This window comes from Cervus canadensis, chromosome 3, assembly GCF_019320065.1.
Source record: "Cervus canadensis isolate Bull #8, Minnesota chromosome 3, ASM1932006v1, whole genome shotgun sequence".
Taxonomy (NCBI): Eukaryota; Metazoa; Chordata; class Mammalia; order Artiodactyla; family Cervidae; genus Cervus; species Cervus canadensis.
This window is the reverse complement of record NC_057388.1, coordinates 36,258,228-36,284,489: the sequence shown is the minus strand read 5'-3', so window position 1 is coordinate 36,284,489 and position 26,262 is coordinate 36,258,228. Positions and strand designations below refer to the sequence as shown.

The window sequence follows — 26,262 nt, the reverse complement described above, 5'->3', positions numbered from 1 at the left end:
TGGCACGCTGCTCTCATGATAAGGACTAGGTCAGTATCTATCAGATTTAGGAATTTTACAGATCAGTGTAATTTTAAAATTAAAAACGGAGGGATTAGAGTGCAGATAAAGTGATATCTAACCTGTTTATTAACAATTTCACTAGTTATAATAGTTGTCAGCTATCCCATAATTTCACAAAAGGTCATTTTTTTCTTAAACAATTTGAGAAAACCATCCTTCTCAATATAGAAAATTGCTATTGTTACTCCAACCTTGGTACATTATATTTTGTCCTTATATCAGTGAATATGTTTTACAAGTAAACTTTAAAGACATGTTAGGGTCCTGAGATACTAAAAAACTACTATGATAAAGTAGTTTTGAAAAACTAAACCCATGCATCCAAGAAAACTCAAACTTTGAAAAACTTTTCACGAGTATTCATTTTGGTAAACATATTTTAATCCACTAATACTTACAATGTATAGTCAGATGACTGAGTCCAGATTTAATCTTAAAAACATTCATAGCAGCAATAAACTGCCTAATTTATCATAACAATAAATGTGTTGAAAAAATGTTAAATCTAGCACACTTGACACTGGTGTATGCTGATTTTTTAAAAACCTCTTTATAATAGATATGAACATGTGACATGATTACTTATAGCAAATTATATTGGCTTTCCATTTACATAGTAATGTTAAATTTCTTTTTAAATATGTTTATTTAAAATAATCTATTAAAATATTATTATATAGTATTGTTGATTATATACCAATTTATAGAAAATTGTATTGGTGCTTTGTGAATAATAACTCAACTTTAAGATATAAAGAATTTGAGAATCAAGAAGTACCCAAGATCTTGAAGTTATCAGACCTTCATACCAGTAACTTAAAATTTTCAGCGGTCACCCAAAACATCAGATAACAAGCTTTTCATATCTAAAATTCTAAGGCCTCATTGAGATATTGCAAAGAATAAATGTTAAAATACACAGGCACATACGCACACAAACACATTTTTAGGGTTATACTTGAGGAAGTAATGGGGCAACTGTGCAGCACTGGATAATTGATTTTACTGTCTTAAATTGTTGTTTAGTCACTAAGTCGTGTCTTAAGTAGAGATGTTCTGAATGTGCTTGCAGAGAGAGGGAACAAAGTCTGTAGAAAAGGGAGACGGAATATGCTTGAGAAAGAATTGATGAGGCGTAGTCCCCAGGGAAGAGGTGGGGATGGGATCAAGATGATTGATAGAGGAAATGAGGGTAGCAGGGAGTAAGAGGATTGATTGAGGGGATAAATTGGTTCAGAATGAAGCCAGATGTTCAGAAAGCAAATGTTATTCACCTTACCCTTTTTAGTAATTTCCCTGTTAAAATGCCTTGATCAGAAACAAGGGGTCAGATTTTCCAGTAATCACCATCATTGGTAACCCACATACTACATTCCTCTCCTGTGTAGGTATTCTTGCTCTCTCTTAAAGAGTTCCCAAAATGAAAAATAGACTTACATTGTATTAGATTCTACATAAAACCAGGCTCATTACTTATTAGGTGAGCATAGGAGGGCAGGTGGTAAGCTGGTCTAAATGTAACTTGTAAAACAAGTTTAAAAATTCTGTATATTATACTTCACTGTGTCAGCTCCTATTTGTTATAACATAGCTATCAGCAAGGAGAGATATTTGTGTTAATAACATGTATAACAGTTATGTGCATTTCATATATTTCACTTGTTTCTTTCAGACTATTTTCCCAAAGTCTTTAAAGAAGCATGGAAACATTATTTTTGTATAGAAAAAAATTTCTTAAAAAAAAAATTCTTACATAAGTCAAAAGTTTGTTTTAATAAGTTCCTAACTACCTTGATGGCAGAAGCACATGTGAGAAGGGTCAGAGTTATGCAAAGGAGTTGCAATTAAATTTGTTTGTGAGTTGAGGTTGAAGCTGTAAAAGCACTTTTGTAATGCCAGATTTTATTTTCACAATCTAGAAGTCTCTCCACTGGAAAGCCTGCTTTTTTAAACTGTATGTTTGACAGAGACCTCTGGTTCTTTGAGCTGAATTTTAAATAATTAAATAATCAGAGCTGGTGACTTTAAATGATAAACTTTTATTCTGAATATACTGTTTTTGCACAAGATTTAACACAACATTTTCTGGGATTATAAATATTTTTATAACAGTAATATACAAATTTTTACAAAAATGTTTTTATCAGGCTAATTTCCACAAAAGTGTCAAGAGAACATAATAAAGGGGAGAAAGGATATATTGTTCACAAAGCCACTTGGCCTTTTTCATGGATGCACACTGAGCATTTCAATAAAAGTATCCCTAATAGTAATGATCCAACAACATACAGCACAACAGAAAAGACAGCTCTGTCAGGTCACACTGTAGACTTAATTGGCATCTTTTCAAGACAGTATCCCATTAGTCTCAGAATTTCTTTGAGTTAATCTTGTGAATTAGAAATAAAGTAGATGAAACTGTTGGTAAAGGTTTTCTAAGACTTTAACATTCTGGAATTTTTTCAAGAAATCAAGAAACTTCAAACCTTTGCTTTATTGATTTGCTCTTTACAGAAATGTACATGGAATAATAGCAGTATTAACATTCTATGCTATGGGAAAACAACACAGGTTCCAGATAATTGTAACATATTTGAAACTGTGAGGAGGTAAAACCATCATTCTACTGTATCCTCTGAGTCACAACATCCATTTTGTTTCCCTAGGTCAGCCTCTGTACCTCTAGACACTTTAATGTCAACTAACATGATTAATGGAATAGTTCAGAGTTTAAATTAAGACATAGAATTTAAGCTTTGGTGGAGAGAAAGATTTAAATGAGATGTAAAATACAAAAGAGCATCAAATAAGCAAGTAACACTTGGGTTGCAAAGGTCACTTAAAAGGGATACTGCCTATTTGAACCCAGTAAGGCCAGTTTTAAAGTTAATAAAAGGAATATTATAGGAAAACTTACAAATGGCAGCAACACTGTCTAGATTTTTCCAAGTTAAGCAATAATGCCTCAAGCATTAGAAACATGAAAAAAGATCATACTAAAATCTTATTAGACCCAGGACCTAAAAATCTCTTCAGTCAAACTTGCTAACTATGTCATGTTAAAAACCTGTTACAAATATGGACCACGATTGGTGTTTGGCAGTAATGCTGGTTGTTCAAATGAAGAAAATATAAACAAATCATTAATGCAAAATCCATTCCTGTTATTCAACACCAATGCAAGACTTATTTTGATTTTGTTTTAGTGAAAACTACACAGTGGCATGAGCATAGCAAAAAATTCGGTAAGCAGAAGGAGTTTAAGAGCTTTTTTCTTGATCTCTTGTACTTTTAGTCTTTGAAAATTATTATAACAGGCTGTGATTTAAGTTATTGTCCAACAATCAGAACTCAGAAAAATCCTGAAGTAAAAATAACAGTTGGATGGAATGAGTGTTACGGTCTTTCAAAATGCATGAAGACTAGTGTTAGGCATGAGAACAGTTTTTAGTCAGAGAGCATGTTCTTACTCAATTTATTAACATATATGTGGCTGTCATAATATATGTTTAATTTATAACAGAAAATAAAGGATCATGGCAAGACTTATGCACGTAAATATATTTTGATGGCAAATGAAATCAAATAGGACCCTGCCAGGAGATGCCAAGTTTCACTGTGAAGAACACAACAATATAGTTGATGAAAACATACTTCGGTGACATTAGCCATGAAAATATATTTAATAGATTTTAAAGATAATTTTAAGGTAGTCTGTTGTATGCTGGAAGCAATTTGCTTGTTTTAATGTGCGTCGTTTATGTACACAAGCTAACATAACTATATTTCGATATCCCCTTCTCAACACTTTCATGATTTAAAATAGTCTAGCAAAAGTTAACAATAAGTTTTAAATATTTAATTAACAAACAACATGATTTAAACATATTGTTACTAGAGTGAGAAGTTCCATATTTTTTTAAATCACTTTGGTGTTTTCTAAAATGTCAATACCAGTTACAAATGAGACTACAAAATCACAACAATGTATTAGAAATGGTAACTGATGTCAACTCTTAGAACAATAGTTGGCAAAGTGATTCCATTTCCCTCTACCCCCGTTTTTAAATAAAAAAATATTTTAAATAAGGAAATGTACACAAGTGGTACCTAGGGTATATTAGTGGTGAAGGGAATTACAAATATGTGCAAAGCTAAAAACAAAACAAATATATCTTTTAAACTATGCTAAAGAATTGGTTATATCTTTGATATATGAAGCATATTAAAGCATACTGGATAATGTTAATAAGATTTTTACTTAAAAATGATATATAAGAAAATTTCCAGCATAGACACATACCAGTTTCTGGCATGTTTGAAAAAAGAATATCTGCATACTTCCAGCCTTCAGCAGAATTATTCCCTATAATTGTTACACATTCATTGTTTTTATCCATTCTTCAAATACTGTTTAACCCTGAAAATAATCTTTAAAAGCATAAATAAATTCTACCATATTACTCTATAATGAAATATCTGTTTTAATACACTAACCATTTTCACTAATGAGGCTGTATAAAAACAATTTTGATTATTCACAATCAAGTATTCATGTGCATACATAGAGATTCAAGGTTTCCTATTTGTTCAGATTATTGTAAAACCCTCATCAAACTGTATGGAAATTTTGGTCAAGTGCTCATATCATTTAAAATGGAGGCAACAAAAGCAGCAGCAAATTTGGGATTGTACGTGCTACTATTCCAGCGAACAGAGAGGAAACCTAGGATGTCTCTTCACTGAGAACATATATGTACTCTTCAAAAAATAAATGTGTCAAATCTGATTTATGTACTTAAAATATCTGTACATAGGTTTTCAGGCAAAAGCACGAATCTGTATAAAATCCATTAATTCCCATTTCACCAATCCAATCATTCAGCATTTACATTGCACAGTATATTCAGAGTAGTTTAAAGACATTTTAAAAGATGACTTAAGTGCATTACACTGCAAGGTTCAGATTCTTACATAACAATAATGTCACTCAGTTAACTTTTCAATGGACTATACTCTACAGTAAGAGAGAAACAAACCCAAAGTTAAAATAGCAGCAGCATCATGCAAAATACCCTTGGTAACCAAAGTTCATTTATCACAAGAAAAAACATTTCCCCTCCCCCCAACAAGCTTTTCTCAGAGCATTTTGAAGTATCTGGCTAGCACTACGGAACTTTACTGTGAACAAAAAGGACATTACATCGAAGCATTTATTAAGGGCTCACATTTATGAGGAAATATGTCACATATTGATTCTACCTTCAAGCACCTTTAATGTAATTTCTTAGTTATTATTTTCAAACAACCAATTCATTATACCCACCAAAACTTGACCATCATTTGTGTTATATCTCTGGCAGAGAAGCCATTCTTCATAAAGCATTTTATTCATGGCATTTTTTTTTTTGCAGAAAATAAGCCATTATTTCTATTTTGCCAGATTACACCAATGTTAATTCTTTCTCCCTCTGTTTCTCTCTATATATTTCCAATAACAACTACTCAAAGCAGGAAATAATTTTTAACAGAAGAATAAGTGAAGGAAAAAAAGCAACTCTTTTCCCCAAGAGATTTTCTTGGTAAAAGAACGAGGATTGCAGCAAGTCAAAATCAAGACAATTTGCATGATCCATAAACAACTGTGTGGGGAGCCCTTTAACATGTAATCACCAACAATGCAACAACAAATTTTCAAATTTTCCAATAGAGCATGTATAGAATTTTGCTTCGATGTTATACATAGATGATGCAGCATTCACACAAGTTGAAGGATCTGACACCCTGACATGCAGCCAGTGGGTGCCTTATGAGTCTTCGTCTTAGATGGATGCCATGGGGTGGGCCCAGCTAGTGGTCTGCTGAGTTCGCAGTTGACCCTATTTTAATGCAGTTGAGGGCTCCTGATTCAGCAGGGTCTGGAGTTTAATCTGCAGATTTGGTTTGAGAAGGTCATAACTGGTGATGTCTGCTGCCAGATAAAAGCCAAAGTAGTACACACTGGATGCCCATGATGGACCACAGGGAGGGGTTTAATCCAGAGACACCACCACAGTCGGTATAATCCTCCTGTTGGAAAGAAAGGGGAAAAGAAAACTCCTGAAAAATATTTAGTAAGACATATTTCCAAGTACCCTGTTTAGTCCACTTCTGAACTCACCTTATAATGCTGCTTTGCTTTGAATCCAGATAAATTACATTGTCCTATATTTTACTATTCAACAATTTTGGATTAATCTATTTTCCCAGTACCAGTTGAAGAATGCTTTACATTTTTAGTTGTAGAGTCTGATGATTATTAAAGGAAATACTTTAATAATAAATGCTGAATTGAATGATAGACCAATTTCTAAAGTAAAAAAAAAAAAAACCCTTTCACAGTGTTAAGCATCCTTTTATATTTATAAATATAAGATATAAAAATGTAACAGCCTGTTTTATAATTCCAAAGAATTAAGATATTAGCAATTATGCGCTATAAGGCAAAGTTTGAGACTGGTAAAATAAATAAATTTGAAAAATGAGCATTTATTTTCCATATCCAGTTTCAAAGGTTGTACATGTAGCATCTGGACCTTCATCAAGAATTAAATGAACTATAATGTAGCTGAACCCTCAAGGAAGGACACTTTGAAAACTTATGTCCAAAATAAAGAGCTAAGCTAGCAAGAGAGATTTGTTCTGTTTAGAGATACCAATTTGCTCATTTGGATCTCCCATTGTCTACTGGTGGATCATTAGATTCCTTGGTAACACAAAATTACTTTCATTCCTAGGTTCTGTATTCTGTAATATTTTTTGCATCCTTTGATTCCTTTATGAATTGCATTAAAAAAAACTTCCTATCTTAAGAGGTAAAATGACTAGGTATAAGATAAGCTACAAGGATATATTATACAACATGAGGAATGTAGCAATATTTTATAACTATAAATGGGAGAAACACCTTTAAAAATTGTGAATCACTATATTTTACACCCGGAACTTTAATATTATAGGTCAATTATACTTCAATTAAAAAAAAACAAACCTCCACAATCCCTCCACAAACCCAGAAAATCCCTTATCTCATTATTTTCCTAAACATCTTTTAAGAATTCACTAATCCAAGGTTCATCTTCCAAAAATCAGAATAACAGGTTATGAAAGAAGTACACTTTATAGTCAGAAAAATTTTACAAAGACTCTGAGCTCCCAGACACTAAAACAATGGCTTTTTTTTGCTCAGTAGGGTTTAATACAGTGCCTGTCACCGAGCATATACAATTTTTTCTTGAATTGTATTTTAAGGCAGTAGAAGTCTGTTAAAGGTAAATCTGAAGAAAAATAATCCAATAAAGAACATTTTGTTTTTCACATCTCAGAGGTGGGATTCCTGGATCGTATAGTAATTCTATTTTTAATTTTTTGAGGAACCTCAATATTGTTTTCCAGAGTGGCTGCACCAATTCACACTCCCACCAATAGTATATAAAGACAGTCCACATCCTTTAATCTATAGCATTGCCAGCATTTATCGCTTGTCATTTTGATAATAGCCATTCTAACAGGTGTGAGGCAATACTCGTGGTTTTGACTTGTATTGTTCTGATGTTTAGTGACATTAAGTATTTTTCATGTACTATTGGCCATCTGTATATCTTCTTTGTAAAAATGCTTGCTGAGATCCTTTGCTAATTTTAAAATCAGATTATTTCTTTGAAATTGAGTTATATGAGTTCTTTATAGATTTTGGATACTGGCCCCTTATCATGTACACAATTTGCAAACATTCCCTCCCATAGAATGGGCTGCCTTCTAATTCTGTTGTTTTCCTTTGCTGTGCAGAAAATTTTAAGTTTGACGTTATCCTACTTTTTTGTTGTTGCCTTTGCTTTTCTATGGTGACAGGTCCAAACAGTCATTACCAAAACCAGTGCCAAGGAGATTACTCCCTGTATTTTCTCCTAGATTTATTATGGTTTCAGGTCTTCAAATCATTAATCCATTTTGAGTTGATTTTTGTGAATGGTGTTAAGATAGTTGTCCAGTTTTATTCTTCTACATATGGCTGTTCAGTTTTCCTATTACTTCAGCTGTTTAATATAGTTTCAAATCAAGATGTATCATGCATCCAACTTTTCCCTTCAAGATTGCTTTGGATATTTGGGTCTTCTGTAGTTTCATATATATATTTTAGGATTGTTCTAATTCTGTGAAAAATGTCATTGAAATTTTGATGGTGATTGCATGGAATTTATGAATTACTTTGGGTGGTACAGACGTTTTAACAGTTCTTCTAATCTATGAGCTCTGAATATCTTCCATTTATTTCTTTCATCTCTGCCTTATAGTTTTCAAAATATAGGTCTTTCACTTCCTTGGTTAAAATTATTCTTACGTATTTTATTCATTTTGATCCAATTCTAAGTGGAATTACTTTCTTAATTTCTCTAAGAGTTCATTATTATTATACAGAAATGGAAATGTTCTTTGTACAATAATTTTATATTTTGCATTTTTACTGAGTTTATTAACTCAGTTTCTTGGTTGAGTCTTTAAGACCTTCTATATATGATATCATGTAGTCTATAAAGACAGTTTTAATTCTTCCTTTTCAATTTGGATGTCTTTTATTTCTTCATGCCTATTTGCTCTGTGTAGCACTTTCAGTAATATGTTGAATAAAAGTAGTAAGAGTGGGCATCTATATCTTGTTCCTGATCTTAGAAGAAAAAGCTTTCATCTTTCACGGCTTTCACTTTCATGTCAGCTGTGGCTTATCATATATGGCCTTTATTATGTTGATACACATTCCCTTTATATCCACTGTTTTGAGAGTTATCATAAACGGGTGTTGAATTTTGTTGAATGCTTTTTCTGCATCTATTAAGATGATCATATGATTTTTAGCCTTCATTTTGCTAATGTGTGTATCACATCAATTGATTTTGTGGTTTGTGAACAATCACTGCATTCCAGGAACAAATCCCACTTGATCATGGTGTATGACCCTTTTAAAGTATTGTTGAATTAATTTGATAATGTTGAGAATTTTTTCATCTGTTTTCATCAAGTATATTGACTTGCAATTTTCTTGTAGTGCCCTTCTCTGGTTTTGGTATCATGGTAATAAGACTGGCTTTGTAAAAATGAATTAGGAAGTATTCATTTCTCTTCTTACTTTTTGGGAGTTTGGAAGGGACAGGTATTAATTGTTCTTTGAATGTTTGGTAGAATTCACCAATGAGGCCATCTGTTTGTGGACTTTGTTGGAAGGTTTTTGATAACTGATTCAATCTTCTTACTAGTAGCTGGTCTGTTTAGATTTTCTATTTCTCCATGAATGAGTCTTGATATGTTGTATGTTTCTAAAAAATTATCCATTTCTTCAAGGCTGTTGGATTTGTTTGCAATTTTTAAACTGTATTATTATTTCTCCCTTTGTCTGTTAATATTTGCTTTATATATTTAGGTGGTCCTATGTTGGGTGCATAAATATTTACAAATGTTTATATCCTTTTGTTAGATTGACTCCTTTATTATTATGTAATGATCATGATTGTCTCTTACTACAGTTTTTGTATTAAAGCCTATTTTGTCTATGTATATACCTACCCCAGCTTTCTTCTGGGTTCTATTTGTATGGAATATCTTCTTCCATTTCAGTCTGTGAATGTCTGTAAAGTTGAAATGGGACTCTATAGTTATTATAACTGTTATAAATATAACATGTTTATTTAAACCTCATAATATTTAGTGCTACATATGCAATAAGTTATAACATTTTACTGACTTATTTTGAGACTAAAGTTCAAATGCATTCTAAAACTCTCTTTCCTCCATGTTCTATGCTTTTGATTTAACAATTTACATATTTTTAGTCTGTGTAACCATTGATTATTGTACGATAGTTGTTATTTTTACTATATTTGTCTAGGTGATTAACCCAGTCATTACAATATTAGATTATTCTGAATTTGACTATTTTTACCAGTGAGATGTATACTTTGATATGTTTTCCTATTATTAATTAGTGAGTGCTGTTTTGTTTCATTTTAAAGGAGTGCCTTTAACATTTCTTATAAGGTCAGTCTAGTGGTAATGAACTCCAGTGTTCGCTTGTCTACAACTCTTTATCTTTCGAATTGGAAGGACAGTTTTACTAGATAAGAGTATTTTTGTTTGGTAGGTTTTCTTCTTTCAGTACTTTACATACATCATGCCACTCACATCAGGCCCGTGCATTTTGGTGGAAAGATACTGGTAGCCTTAAATGTCTCTTTGTATGTAACAAGATGTTTTTCTTGCTGCTTTTAAGATTCTCTCCTTATCATTTACTTTAAAATTTTTTAATATTTATTTTATATTATAGTTGATACACACTGTCATGTCAGTTTCAGGTACGGCAAAGTGATTCATTTATACACAGACATATATCTACTTTTGGGGATTATTTTCTTATATAGCTTATTATAGAGATGTTGAATGACGTTTCCTGTGGTTTACAGTAGATCCTTGTTGATTATCTATTGTAGGTATAATAGTGTGTGTATGTTAATCCAAATCCCAAAATGTATACCTCCCCTGACATTTCCCTTTTGGTAACCAGAAGTTTGTTTCTGAAGTCTGTGGATCTGTTCCTGTTTTGTAAATAAGTTCATTTGTACCATATTTTTAAATTCCACATATAAGTGATATCATATGCTATTTGTCTTTGTCTGTCACTTACTTCTAGTGTGATTATCTCTAAATCCATCCATGATGTTGCTGCAAATGGCAATATTTTGTTCTTTAATGGCCATATAATATTCTGTTGCATATATATGTACCACAGTTTCTTTATCCATTCCTCTCATGATTGACATGTAGGTTGCTTTAGTGTTCTGTCTATTGTAGACAGTGCGGTGATGAACACTGGGGTGTATGTCTCTTTTCCAATTATAGTTATCTCCAGATGCAGGCCCAAGACTGGGAGTGCTAGATCATATGCTACCTCTATTTTTAGCTTTTAAGGAACCTCCATATTGTTCTCCATAGTGGCTACATTTCCAGCAACAATGTAGGAAGGGTCCCTCTCCCATGCACCCAGTGTTCATTGTTTGTGGACATATTATGGCAGTTGTTCTGATTGGTGCAAGGTGACACCTCATTATAGTTTTTATTTCAATTTCCCTAGTAATTAGTGAGGTTGAGCATCTTTTCATGTGTATGTTTTATTTATTTATAATTAGTTTTTATTAGTGTATAGTTGATTTGCAACATTGTTGGTTTTCTCTGGATAGCAAAGTGAATCAGTTATATGTGTGCGTGTGTGTGTGTGTGTGTGTGTGTGTGTATAGATAGATTCTTTTCCCATGTAGGTCATTACAGATTATTGAAAAGAGTTCACTGAGCAAATAGGTTTTTATAAATTATTATGAGTAATTTATATTTATATAAATTGTTATGTAATATAATTATATAATAACAAGTATAAATTATTTAATATACAGTAGTCTGTATATGTTATTCCCAATCTCCTAATTCACCCCTCCTGCCCCCCTTTTCCCCCTTAATAACCATGTTTGTTTTCTATATCTGTAACTCTATTTTTCTTTTGTAAATAGGTTCATTTGTACCATTTTTTTAGATCCCACATATCATCTGTATGTCTTTGGAGAAATTTAGATCTTCTGTCCATTTTTGATTGGATTGTTTTTTGATATTGAGCTGCATGACCTATTTGCATGTTTTGGAGAGTAATCCCTTGCCAGTCGATTCATTTGCAAGTATTTTCTCCAATTGTGTGGACTGTCTTCTCATTTTGTTTATGATTTCCTTTGCCGTGAAAAAACTCTTGAGTTTAATTAGGTTTTATTTGTTTGTTTTCATTTGCATTACTCTAGGAGGCTGATCCAAAAAGATAGTGCTGTGACTTATGTCAAAGAGTATTCTGCCTGTGTTTTCCTCTAAGAGTTTTATAGTATCTGGTTTTACAATTAGGTCTTTAATCCATTTTGAGTCTATTTTTGTGTGTGGTATTAGAGAATGTTCTAGTTTCTTTCTTTCATATGTATCTGTCCAGTGTTCCCAGCACCACTTGTTGAAGAGACTGTCTTTTCTTCATCATAGATTTACCAGAGATTGTCTTGCCACCTTTGTCATAGATTTACTCTTGATAATTTAGAGATCCATACAAAGACACATTAATTAAAATATATTTGAAATAAAACACTGTAAATTTAAGGTGTACATGTTAATTTGATAATTTATGTACTGTAATATAATTGCTATTGTAATGATAATTACCACATTCCTCTATCGTATTACATAACTGTCTTTTTTTTTTTAAGTAGTTAGAATAATTCATTTATTAGTCTCTTAGCAAGTTTGATGACTATAGTAGTTTTCTATATTCAGGGTACTGTGCATTAGCTCTCTAGAGCTTATTTACTAATTTTTCTAAGATTGTACCCTTGAACAACATCTGTCTTATCCCCTATCCCCTATTCCATGGTAAGCACCATTTATTCTCTGTTTTTATGAGTTTGGCTTTTTAGATTTTACACACAGTACTTGTTTTTCTTATTTAGCATAATATGCCCAAAGTCCACCCATGTTGCCGCAGATGGCAGTTTGCAGTTTCTCATGGCTGAAAAACATAATACTGTGTGCCTATATGCACATATAAGCATAAATTCCACCTCTTGTTTATCTGTTCACTGGTTTACAGACATCCAGGTTATCCTCATAACTTCTTGACCATTGTGAATAATGCTACAATGAATGTGGAGTATGGTTATTGCCTCAAAATCCTGTTTTCATGTCTTTTGCATATATACCCAGAAATAGAATTGATGGATCATAATGGTAGATTTATTATTTGAGGAACCTCCATATTGGTAGCAACAATTTACATTTCAACCAACAGTATATAAATGTTCCCTTTTATTCATATCTCACCAATACCTGTTGTCTCTCATCTTCTTGATGAAATCCATTCCAACAAGTGTGAGATGACAGCTCACTATAGTCTTGTGTTTCCTTGAAAAAAGGTCTGTTTAGTTTTTCTGCCTGTTTGTTAGTTAGATTATTTTGGTTTTGAGTTTGATGAGTTTTTTATATATTTTGGATTTTGGATATAAAACCCCTTATCTGATACATGGTTTGCAAATTTTTTCTTGGAATCTGTTGCTTTTTCATCTGGTCAGTTATTGCTTTTGCTGTGGAGAAGCATTCGAGTTTGATGTAGTCCCATTTGCTTATTTTTGCTTTTACTGTATGTACTTTTGGTGTTATATCGAAAAATCATTGCCAATAACAATGTTAAGGAGCTTCCTATGTTTCTACTAAGTTTTATAGATATTAGGCTTTATGTTTAAATCTGTTATCCATTTTGAGTTAATTTTTGTGAATGGTGTTAAGATAGGGGTCCAATTTCATTGTTCTGCATGTGTTTATCCTATCTCCCCATCATCATTTGTCAAAGAGGCTATTATTTCCCATTGGGTGTTCTTGGCTCCATGATCAAATATTAGTTGACAGTGTATGCAGGGATTTAATTCTGGGCTCTGTTCTGTTGGTCTCTGTCCATTTTTATGCCACTACCATACCTTTTAAAATAATGTATTATTACTGTAGCTTTGTAGTACAGTCAAAAACAGGACAAATGACACCTCTTATTTTTTTCTGAGAAATGCTTTGATTATTTGCAGACTTTGTCATTTCATATAAATTTTGAGATTTTTTTTTTCTATTTCTGTAAAGAATGCCATTGGTATTTTGATGGAGATTGTGTTGAATCTACAGTTGACTTTGAGTAGTATAGATATTATAACAATATCAATTTTTATGATCAGTTAACATGGGATGTCTTTCCATCTGTTTGTGTTGGCTTCAGTTCCTTTCGGGAAAGTCTTGTAGTTTTAATTTAATAGAGAACTTTTGTTTTGTTGGTTAAAGTTATTTCCAGATATTTCATTGTTTTTGATGATATTGTGAATGTGACAGTTTCAGATGCTTCATCTTTAGTATATAGAAATACAACTGATTTTTATATGTTGACTTTAGAGCCTGAAATTTAATAAAATTGTTGATTAGTGACAGCAGTTTTTGGCAGTAGTTTTTATATACAGAATCGTATCATGTGCACATAATGACAGTTTTACCTCTTCCTTCACTATGAATTTGGAGGTATTTCCTCTTCCTTACTTGGTTTGGGTGTTATTTGGATACCTCTTATCTGTAACTCTCTAGGCTTCCTAGATTTGGATAGCTGTTTCTTTTCTCAGGTTAGGAAAGTTTTCAATCATTTCTTCAGTTTTCTACCCATGTCTGCCTTTCTTTTCCTTCTGGGAAACTAGAATGTGAATTTCAGTCTACTTGATGTGTCTCATAAGTTGCTTTAGCTATCTATCTTCACTTTTTTTATTCTTTTGGTTCCTGATGGAATGAACCACTGCTCTGTCTGTGAGTTTACTGATACTTTCTTCCACTTCATCTAGTCTGCTATTTGAACTCCTCTTTATCGGCCTTTTCAGTATAGTTACTATATTCATCAGCTCTGTGACATTTGTTTGGTATTTTCTTGTATATTCTTTGCTGAAATTCTCAGTTCTTGCATTCTTCTCCTGATATGGTGACTATTTTTATGACCATATTTTGAACTCTTCCTCATGTCAGTCACTCTTCTCTGTATCATTAAGGTCTGTTTGTGGAGTTCTTTTTCTTTTAAAACATATTTTTCTGTTTTCTCACTTTCCTTGACACCCTGTGTTGTGGTTTTCCCTTTGGATCCTAGTAGTTGAGGGTGTGCTAACATCTGTCAGTGTCCCAGTGGGGGAGATCTCAGTCAGCACCAGAAACAGGCTGATTGGAGACTGGATCCTCAGGCAGCAGCTTCCAAAGTATGCAAAAACACCTCTTTCAGGGAAAGACTAGGGGATGGGCACTTCTGTCTGCTCCCTCTGTGCTGACTTCTGAGGGGATAGGCATTTGAGAACTATTTGTTTGCTATGGTTCTAGGTCCTTTGGTGGATGTGAATGCGAGCCCTGCTGGCTCTCAGAGCCAAGTGACAAAAGGGTGTGTCCTTTGGGAAGCTACCTCAAAAGCCAAGGTGCCAGATGGGATCACAAGCTTCTTTTAGGAAGATACCATTGACCTGGAGTGAGTCAGAGGGTCAATGGGCATAGTCTACCCCTTCGCCTGTCTCCAGGGAGTCTTGAAGTAAGTCCCTAAATGTGAGCTAAATTAGAAGCCTTCAGTTCAGTTCAGTTGCTCAGTCGTGTCCGACTCTTTGCGACCCCATGAAGTGCAGCACGCCAGGCCTCCCTGTCCATCACCAACTCCCGGAGTTTACTCAAACTCATGTCCATCGAGTTGGTGGTACCATCCAGCCATCTCATCCTCTGTCGTCCCCTCCTCCTCCTGCCCTCAATCCCTCCCAGCATCAGGGTCTTTTCCAATGAGTCAACTCTTCGCATGAGGTGGCCAAAGTACTGGAGTTTCAGCTTCAGCATCAGTCCTTCCAATGAACACCCAAGACTGATCTCCTTTAGGATGGACTGGTTGGATCTCCTTGCAGTCCAAGGGACTCTCAAGAGTCTTCTCCAACACCATAGTTCAAAAGCATCAATTTTTCGGCGCTCAGCTTTCTTCACAGTCCAACTCTCACATCCATACGTGACCACGGGGAAAAACCATAGCCTTGACTAGACAGACCTTTGTTGGCAAAGTAATGTCTCTGCTTTTTAATATGCTGTCTAGGTTGGTCATAACTTTCCTTCCAAAGAGTAAGCGTCTTTTAATTTCATGGCTGCAATCACCATCTGCAGTGATTTTGGAGCCCAAAAAAATAAAGTCTGACACTGTTTCCACTGTTTCTCCATCTGTTTCCCATGAGGTGATGGGACCAGATGCCATGATCTTAGTTTTCTGAATGTTGAGCTTTAAGCCAACTTTTTCACTCTCCTCTTTCACTTTCATCAGCCTTACTTGCAGGCAAATCTTTTAAAGTATGCAAATAGCCTCTCTAAGCGAAAGGTTGGGAGAAGTGCATTTCTCTCTGCTCCCTCTTCTGAACTTTGGAAGGAGAACCACAGGGAGTCCTTGCAAATCTGTTAAAAATTGTTTCTTTGTAGCTATAGTCTTGTCAGTCTTATGGACACAAGGCCCATTAGGCTTTCAAAGCTAGAAGTTTTGGGGGCCCATCCCACAGGTTAGAGTCTTAAAAGTTGGGGTGCGAAGAAGTTGTTGTACATATATACATTGATTCCATTGCTCAACCATAAAAAGAAAACTGAGTAAAATAAATCAGAAAGAGGAAAACAATGATCTTATATCGATGCATATATAAGGAATCTATAAAAAGGGTACCAATGAACCTGTTTTCAGGGCAGAAATAGAGACGCAGATGTAGAGAATGGACTTGCGGATACAATGGAGGAAGGAGAAGGTGGGATGAATTGAGAGTAGCAGTGACATACACAGTATTATGTGTACAATAGAGAACTGACGGGAAGCCGCCGCACGGGGAGCTCCGCCCAGTGCTCCGCGTTGACCTTGACGGTGAGGCGGGCGCAGGGCCGAGGGGGGCTCGAGAGGGAGGAGGAACTAACAGCACTGTAAAGCAATTATCCTCCAATTAAAAATAATTTTTAAAATTAAAACAAAAATTGGGATGTTAGAAGTTCAACCTAAACCCGGCACTGCTCAGGTCGAAGCTGGAAGCTGTGAGCTCCTTTCTAATTGTATGTTGCTGGGCCAGGCGTGTGGTTTATGGAGACCATGTTCCTCTGCCTTTCCTGCTCATTTGCATGTGTATTACATTCACTCAGTTCATAAGAGTTGCTCATCTACTTTCTACATTTCTCTCAGAGCTCTTTTCATAGCTGTAGGTTTGGTAGGTCTGTGGGTTAAGGGTGAGTTTTAAGTCTCCTCTGTCACCATCTTGGACCAGAAACTCAACAACTCACGCTTCTAAACCTTTACCCCTGAATGCGCCTCTGAGCTCCACATGCATGGAGCACTATCACCTCTCCTTTTGATTCTCAGAAACATCTTAAACTTGCCCCTAAATATTATTTTTCTGAATGATATTTCTAGGAGTAATGAAGCAGGTCAAAGACAACAGATCATCTGTGAGTCTTCCTTTTTTCAAATCTAATCTATTAGCCTGTCCTCTTAACTCTAGTTTCAAAATATATCCCCAGACCTACTACTTACTATGTCCAGGTTACTGTTACTTCTGGCCTACCTTCTTGCAAAAGCTGCCTCCCTTGACTCTCTGCTTCCATTCTTGCTCTTTAACAATTTTCTCTCCAAAAAGTAGCCTTCTTAAAACCAAACCCTTTCACGCCCTTCTTGAAACTTCTCAGAACAAAATCCAAATTTATTATAAAGGCCTACAAAGCCTTATGTGGTGTGCAGCTTGGCTGCCTCTCCATCTTCACTTTCCTTTATCCCTCCCTGCTTCACATTGCTCCAATAACACTAACTTTCTCTGCAACAGATAAAGGTATTTGTTATCTTAGGACCTTTGCATTTCCTTTTCTCTTTGTTAAAATACCCTTCCCTCTACGTAGATTAACCAGGTGAAAAAACAGGATGCTGAATTGCATGTGAATTTGAGATAAAAAATTACATTTTAGTATAAATGTATCTTAAGTATCTCAGGCATATAACAGTGGCCTGACACGTAGTAGGTGTACTGCAAGTACTTGGTAAATGAGTACTCATACTCAAATAAAGCAGTGGTTGTTTGATTAGTTAGGAACACTACAAACATTAAATACTAACTTCTAACTTAAAGGCTTAATTGTCACTTCACTAGGAAAGCTTCCCAGTTCTGGTTAAGTATTAATTTGATAGACTACAAAATAAGCAAACATACAAGACCCATTGATGTATTAATGCAGAATACATCTGTATGTTCTAGAAATGTTATGGAAAGAAAAATATTCTTTCTGGCTCTGCTTTCATTGTTTTTATTTTTATATTTCCAATGTTTTTTTGAGGGGGGGTTAATTTCCTCTGCGTGATGATGAGCTATGTCTGTTTCAGTCTGGGAGGTGGTAGTTCAGATAACTTATTTGGAGTCCCTGAAGTCTGCATGTTGATCCACACTGAAAAATCTGTCCCTTCAGTTTCCTGATCATGTTTTCTCAAATGTTTTGCATGGGCAACCACATATACCAAGACTTGAAATTATTATATGAAAATAAATTATGAGATACGTTCTAAAAACATTCTAAATCACAAATGCATAGATGTGGGAGAAACCTCAGCATTTTTTTCCCCTATTTTAAAGAGACCAAAATCCCACTAATACCATAACCAGATAAATCAGTCTGATTTTTAAAGGTTAGTGGAGTAGATAACAGACTGGTACCTTGTTTCAGCTTTAAACGGTAAAGGAATAGAGTGCCAAAATTATTTACGTATATTTTAAGATATGAAAGAGTAATTTTAATTTCCTACTAGGGACCTGTCTCAAAATACTCTTAATAAAGATAACAACTAAGAATCCCTCATTCTTTTTTTTTTTCCTGTCCCATTACTACTCAAGGAAAAAAAACATCTAAACCATGTTCTTGCCCTGAGGCTTACTTTTTAAAGACCAGGTATACCAGTAAGTAAAAATCTCTCCATTTTTCTCTTGTTAGACAAGTATTACTTAACTCTCTTCCTTTCTTTCCCCGCCCCGAACCTGGGGTGACTGACTAATTGCAAACAGTAAGAGCTCACTGTGAGTGTATACTTGATAGTGTCCAACTCTTTGCAACACTATGGATTGCAGCCTGCCAGGCTCCTCTGTCCATGGGATTTTCCTGGCAAGAAAACTGCAGTGGCTTCCCATTTCCTCCTCCAGGGAGTAAAGAGCTCAAATCATTGGTAAAAAGCATCCACCAAATAATAACTAACTCTGGAATTTAGATAGGTCTATACTTACATCACCCACAGCAGCTTCAAAGAAAATGCATATTTAAAATTATTTATGCAGGTAGATACTACACATAACTCTCTTAATAGGAATAAGATCCCTAACAAAGCATTTCCTACATAGCACCTTAATACACTTACCACATTCAATCATGAGGTAGGTTTAATGTATGTGTATGTATACACACACATTTATTCTACATATTCATTTTTTGTGTTGTCAGTAACATGTATTTACCAATTATGTTTGCATAAAATAATGAACTTCCTCAATAGTACATGTTACTGGTTTGCTTTGATTTTCTTTGCCACTTAAATCTTCCAAAGCATTACTTTATTATCCCAGAACATTTTGACTCTCCCTCTGCCATTCCACTTTTCTCTCCTTTTAATGAGCTCACCCTTCAGTAATGGCCACATCTCCATCTAGTGGTTTCCTAACCAAAGACTACCTGGACAGCAATGAAGAAAGAACATAACAAATGCTGTCTAGTTACAACATTCAGGATTCCAAAACATCAAAAAAGAATAGAAAGTGTAATGGAACTCTGACTTTAAACTCAGGCCCTAAAATATCTATTCAGTCGTACTGAGTATGTAATTCAGAAATTTGTCAGAGAATAACAAATAATGATAATCCTAGCCTAGATAATGTAAATAATATTAAGTAAAATTAACTTAGAAATTATAAGCACTTAGTGATACTAAAATATTTCACTAAGAACGTCAATATCTAAGAAATGCTGTTTAGACAATATCCATTTACATAGGAAGGGAAAAATTAGGATAATGAGCTTAGAAGGTACTGAATAATGCTTGTTAAAACTGAAATATATCATTACTTTTATGTTAGCAACTTTCGAAACAAAACTTATGACCGTCTCTCATAATAGTCCTTAGGGTATTTCTCTTAAGTAAAAGTAAGACATCATGAAGAATGTATACTTTTTTTCCACATTGACTTAACCTTTAGTAAAATCTTAAGAAACATTTCCAGGCAAGAATACTGGAGTGGGGTGCCATTCCCTTCTCCAGGGGATCTTCCCAGAAGAGACATTACTAATTTTTAACTAAATATAGGAAACTGATATCCTCTATTCAGGATTAGAAACGTAATTTTGAACGTTGTTATTTACAAAACATTACTACTGGCATTTTAATAACCTGGTTTCAGGATATTTATTGTAGTGGATTTAGGGATACGGATTACTTTTTAAAATTTCAAGCCAAACACAAAAACAAAGAAAAGTTAGAGAAAGTGACTGACCATCCACACATGAAAACTTGCAGTAAAATGAAGATAGGAGCTGACATCATGGCACAGGCACGACTCGTTGTGCATATAAGTTGATCCTATTAATAACGGGCAAAGTAGCAATACAGGAAAAGGAAAGAAAACCGAGAAAAGAAGACATACAAGATGAGATTTCATGCAATTTGCTGGCAGTCGGCAGTTTACGTGAGCCTCCACTCAGAGCAGATTCACAGTGACCATTGCAAATAAGCATTATCAAAATATTCCAGTGCTAAAAAAAACACAAGACATTATTAGCACATTAAGCTACTGAGCAAGAGTTGTACTTTCACACACAATCCATTTTACAATTTATGGGAACTTTAATATTGGAAATTTCTCTCTTTGTAAAATCTTTTTGTCATGATCAAAAAATAGTTTCCAATGGTGAAGATATTTGGGGTAACAGGTTTTTATATGATCTTGGAAGTGCACCTGAATAAATTTAATCTGTCTTTGGTGACAAATAGTTGATGAGTGAAGTTTCCCTAATGAGTGAAACTAGCCTTGGGTCCAAAAATAACATTCTTTGGGTAATAATTTGACGCGGCAAAACTCCTTAAGGTCGAGTAGACAGAACAAAAGAGTCCTCGTATCTGGGTCCTACTTAAGCCTCACTGTAAAAAAGAAAAAAGTCAAACAGCTCTAACTTTGAATCAGTTTTCCCCTTCAAAGAGGAACTGATCAACAGTCCTTATGGAGGTAAAAGGATTTAGTGGCTAAAACAGTTTGCGTTTTCACCCTTATTCCCCATCACTAATTTTACTTCTCTGCTCCGCTTCTAATCTGTATTATCTACTTGCATAATATGTATCTATGGAAATTCTTATTCTTTTCTGAAACAAGTATGGTTGTGTGTATTTGAGTAAATAAGAAAGAAATCAGTTCTAAATAAATAGCTTCTAGAAATGCACATTACTGAATCAATGATATGACATATTTTTAGAATAAGCAATTCCTAAGATGATAATGCTTTGTTTGCAAACCTTCATGCAAGAGACATGAAGACTGGAGAATTGAGAAATATTAAAGTTTAGTTTTTATAAGTAGTGAGCACATTTTATATGGGGTTTGATTCAGAATAAAGCTTATTAAAAAGTTAAAATAATTTGAAAAGTATAAAGCTACTTATATATACAGTAGTCTGAATAGTGTTTATGAAAGGAAGACAGCTAACCTATAGGAAAAGGACTACTCATCTCAGATAACATACATTAAATATGGTGTGTAAAATTTTATCAACTTAATCCTGTGTTACTAACCTTGTCTAATTTCAAACAATATAAAAAGTAATTAAGAAAAATAATACGAAGCTAATAGGTGATAGAATTAGAAACCAAGTAGGAAAGTAGAATTACCAAATAAGGGGACAATAGTAATTTAACAAGTTTTTACTGAATGAAGATTCAGTATATTTACTATATATTTACAGTATTTTTACTAAACAAATTAATAAAATACTATAATAAAAACATATCTTCAAGATTGGAATATAAATGAAGGTAAGCAACTCATACCATTAGTCATATTTACTGTCAGTTACTATTTATTAGAATGCCTTTAAAATCATTAGATTTATCATCTTGGAACATTAGTAAACTGGCATTGTGTTTGAAAGTACAATTTTTGTGGAAAGGACAGATAGACAGAAGAAGCAACTGTTAAGCTTATGCTAACCATGAAAAAATACTGTAATGAAAAATCTATATACCAGCAAGTATGTCATGTTAATGAGAAATACTATGGTTGAGACATTATGTTGGAATTAAAACTGTAATTTGTCCCCTGAAATTCTTTGGACACACTTACCAAGGCATTGTTATCAAAGCAGACATCAGGCCCTTTTCGGTATCTGGGTTGCTTCACCATATCACAAGGATCTGGACCATCAGCTAAAAAAACTTGTTAAGGGATATGAAGTTACTTTTTTCCCCCCACAGAACTGAAAAAATACAATGCCATATATTTATTTCTCAAAGCAAGCAGGAGAAACCTATGACATTATTTTAGTACCATACACTACTATAGGATTTAAGGAACTAAACTGCCACAATTTTTTTTTTTTGTTAGCCAAGGGACTGTGTGAAGAGATCAACTTCTTATCTGTACTGTACACAGCAAGGTTGCTGGCACAAGGAAGTACTCTGTAAATATTTGTAGAATATAAGTGGTTGAAATGTGCAAATGACGCACCTGTGAGAGAGAGTCATTCACATAAGACCATAACGGAGGACCTTGGCGCCTCCTATTTAGCCAGATAGAAACAGAAACTAGTTCTAGTAATAAACAGCAGCTCCAAACATAACATATGGGAGGACTATCTTCCCAGAAATAGCAAAAACCAGAGGCAGTCTACCAAAATTCAGCCTGTAATGCTTGAATGGTCACTGCATTGTTATTTAGCATATTTACCCACAGAAGTATTCTTACAATTGCTGTCATCGCAGTTGTAGCATATGAAGGACTTACCTTCTTTTAAAGGCTGAATAAATATTCCATTGTGGGTAGAGATCACATAGACTCCATTAATGATGACTGGCTGTTGACAGCTTTCAAGGCACAGCAGGCCCTTTTCCCCTTCTGTCCGACATCTGGGTGGGCTGCCAGGGAAGACAGAGGATGCCCTCACCTGGCACTGTGTGGCGGTTTGGGCCAACAAGCCGCGGAGAGCCCTGGCAGAAACCCAGCATCCTCCCAGCCACCACCAAACCCCAACCGGGCATCCCCTGATGCTCTCCAGCCATTTTCAGGGCTACTTGGGGATCTGCACGGCTCTCTCCACAAAGACTCCCCGTGCAAGCACGAAGCCTCTCGCCTACTCTGAGTGCATGTGGAGCATCATCAGTCTTGACATCCAAGTGAGATTTTGTGTGAGGGGTCCGTGCTGCCTCTGTGAGGTGATCTCAGCGCTCTGTGGTATTTTTCTCTTTCTGGGCACGAACAATGTGATGCGGTTAAAAATGCATGGCTTTAAGATGGAATTGTCATTCCAAACCTCCCCAGTGTGAAAGGATACAAGTCTGTTCTGCTTGTATGAGCAACCGCGTGTCACAGGGACAAGTTCCTTTGCTCTCAACCATTATGAACATTAAGTTGGTGTTCATAAGTTTTTCTACGTGGAAGATTCTGTAGAATGAGGATTATAAAAGATTAGAGAAAAAAATAGTTTTCAAAGACTATTACATATTAAAAAGAAAGAAAATAAGACCTTTTGAAACAAAGCATCACATGCACAAACAGTAAAACTGAATGAGAATGATTTTTGAAGAGAAAGATTAACATGGACATGTTATCTCTCAAATGAATACTAAAAAATTCCAATAGGAGATGTTTCTTAAGCGATAAACCTCAATGCAAAAATAAGTACCAATCTGTTGTTTAGACTTGTAAGAAATGTTTTATTTTACATGTTTAAGGAAGTGTGTTATTTATCACTGAAAATGTCCCAGAGTTGCCTTATTTTACAGTGAAGGAAACTAGGAGTGTAAAATGACTCAGCATTTGCCCAAGCTCATGACAGGCTGAAGTCTAGATCAGGCTATTAGACAAACCTTCTGTGAAGACAGAAATGTCGTCCACTTTAACCTATATGGTAAACAAACACTTGCCACAGGATGCTATATTGAGCACCCGAAATGGTGACTAGTGTTACTGAGGTACAAAATTGTAATATTAATTAGTTGCAATGACTAATAATTAGATGACAGAAATTGCCATCTGTGGCTGGTTACTGCTGAATTAGGACAACACAGGTCTAGACAGAATTAAGGGCTTTGAATTCCATGTAGTGTTTTTTTCCCCGTATCTTAAGCTGTTTCTGCCTTTCACAGTAAAAATGTAGATCTCTTGTTAAAGAGTAATTGATTTTTCAAGGAAGTGGGGTTTTCTTTTTTTCTTAACCTATTTAAGTTGGGACACAAGCATAAAGCAAATTGAAAGTAATCATGGTTCCACTTATTATACTGGTCTTTACATTATAGTTTAACTTAGTTTTAAAGTATACATTGCTACTCTTGGACATCAATTAATGAAAGACTGAAGACTCTAAATTGATAAAACCACTTAACTTGCCACAGTTCTATTTTCTGAAAGTGATGTCCTGATATGCTAATCTTTAAGCAAGATGGTCTGCTTTTCTCTGATTACATGCCTGACTCCACCCCTTTCCTCTCCTCTGCATACCCTCCACCTCCTCCTAGGACATGGAGGTTTAATAAAGTAAGTCATAAAATCATACTGACCACATCAATTAAAAATCTGTGCTCGCTGCAGTTAACCCCTTCCTGAAAATACTTAAAAAAAAAAAACTGTTATAAACTTCTTTTCCAAATTCCCTAGCAACCAACTGTTCCTGCCCTGTCACCTGCTCAGATTACCTCACCTCCTCGTATTTCCTCTTCTCTCTGTTAACATTTCTTCTAGAATAAGCTGTCCTCAGTTACTAAAAACAAAGTATTCCAACTCTGTGCCTTCCTGCCCTGTTCTCAGGGATCCTGTGACATAGATTTCCCTTTCCTTTCCTTTCAAAACTTCAAAAATCTCCACCCTGCCATTTGTTCTTTCTCTCGATACAAATAAAATGAAATTTTCCATTTCTTCCAAAAATTTTTCAAACTATTTTATGGACAGTGATGACTAACACTGACCTTGACTTTAGAAAATATGTTCTTGTTTTTTCAGTTTCAAATCAAAGATAAGTGAATACTACAACTAAAACAATTTCCTACCCAAGGATATGTCTGTTAATGTGTTTATTAAGTATAATTCTAATCTTATCAAAATTAATATAATTTCTGAAACTATCTCTATATTAGAAAAATTTTAATATGGATTCTTTTAGACAAAATACAATTTCCTTTATATTCTGCCTAAAGGTGGGTATAATTTTCTTGATTACATAATTGCTAAAATAAGTTGAAGGAATTACAACTTATCGAAGTCAGAATTAATGTTAAAAACCTTCAGAGAGGCTGAAGATCTGTGGTGTTTTCAACATATATAGTGGTTACTCACATCTCTCATACTCAAATGACAATCTGTTATTTTCTGTAATGATTATAAAAGTGAGTACAAGTTCTTAGGGAAGCAAGACTAGTCCAGAATTGAAGAAACGAATTACCTGGAACAGTTTCCACAATCTAATACACCACTAAATGATTTACTATCGTTATCGAAAAAATACTGGGTTTGTTCAGTAATGCAACTCTGCTTTGACAGAGAGGCCGTAAAGTCATCATCTTCCATCTCAACTGTGGGGAAAACAAAGACCATTATTATGAGGGATCTCCCAGAGCCTCCATTTCTCAAAGAGCAAAACAAATCAATCAGTATAAGGGCAGGCACCATAATTGGCTAGTTACTCCATGAGGTATAGTGGAAGCTCCAAAATGTACCCAATAACTATCATTAGAATAAATGAATTTGAATACATGACAGCTACAAAACAGAAACCAGTGTGACCTAGGAATGTTTCTAAGGCATTAGGAAAGTTGTGACAAAAAGAATTTAACCTACAAAATGTCAAATGGACGATCTCTCTCTCTCTCTCTCTCAAACACACACACACTCTCTGAGTTTTGAACTCAGCACACCCAAAAAGAAAATTTTAAGTTATTATGATAGCATCTGAGCTATTACATACCTGCCTCAAGAAGTCGTGGAAAGGTCAAACTCAAGAGAAGCTGCTGTAGAATAGACCTAAATTTTAAATACAAAAAACTATTGATAAAAAGCTAGGTGTTTTATTTTATAAATTATATCATAAAAACCAGAGTATTTTTGCATGTACACATAAACATATTTCTTTTTTCATCTTTCTGGAAAAACTGAGAATTTGCAGGCATTTTTATAGAAGTGTTTTTTAAATTAAATAAGACATTGTAAATTTCTTTTTGTAAAAGAAGTCATGAAGTCAGTTGTCTTCAGGACCCAGTGAGGGACACATAATGTGTGAAGACACCTAATATAAATCTGAGTGAGGAGAAGTGATAACTAGGGAGAATGT

General features: G+C 34.5%; 1 protein-coding gene across 7 annotated transcripts in view; it reads right to left on the bottom strand.

The window, feature by feature from the left end:
• Positions 1-2,082: 2,082 nt before the first annotated feature.
• The window catches only part of CACNA2D1 (calcium voltage-gated channel auxiliary subunit alpha2delta 1), a 508,655-nt gene continuing 484,475 nt past the window's right edge, over positions 2,083-26,262 (bottom strand). For all 7 annotated transcript variants that reach the window (XM_043462905.1, XM_043462907.1, XM_043462906.1 and 4 more), the window contains 5 exons: positions 25,900-25,955; positions 25,378-25,507; positions 23,275-23,384; positions 22,068-22,150; positions 2,083-6,132 (listed from right to left, as the gene is read on the bottom strand). In XM_043462905.1, coding sequence (XP_043318840.1) covers positions 6,016-6,132; positions 22,068-22,150; positions 23,275-23,384; positions 25,378-25,507; positions 25,900-25,955 — 496 coding nt within the window. In that variant the 3' untranslated portion in view covers positions 2,083-6,015. The remainder of the gene's footprint in view (positions 6,133-22,067; positions 22,151-23,274; positions 23,385-25,377; positions 25,508-25,899; positions 25,956-26,262) is intronic.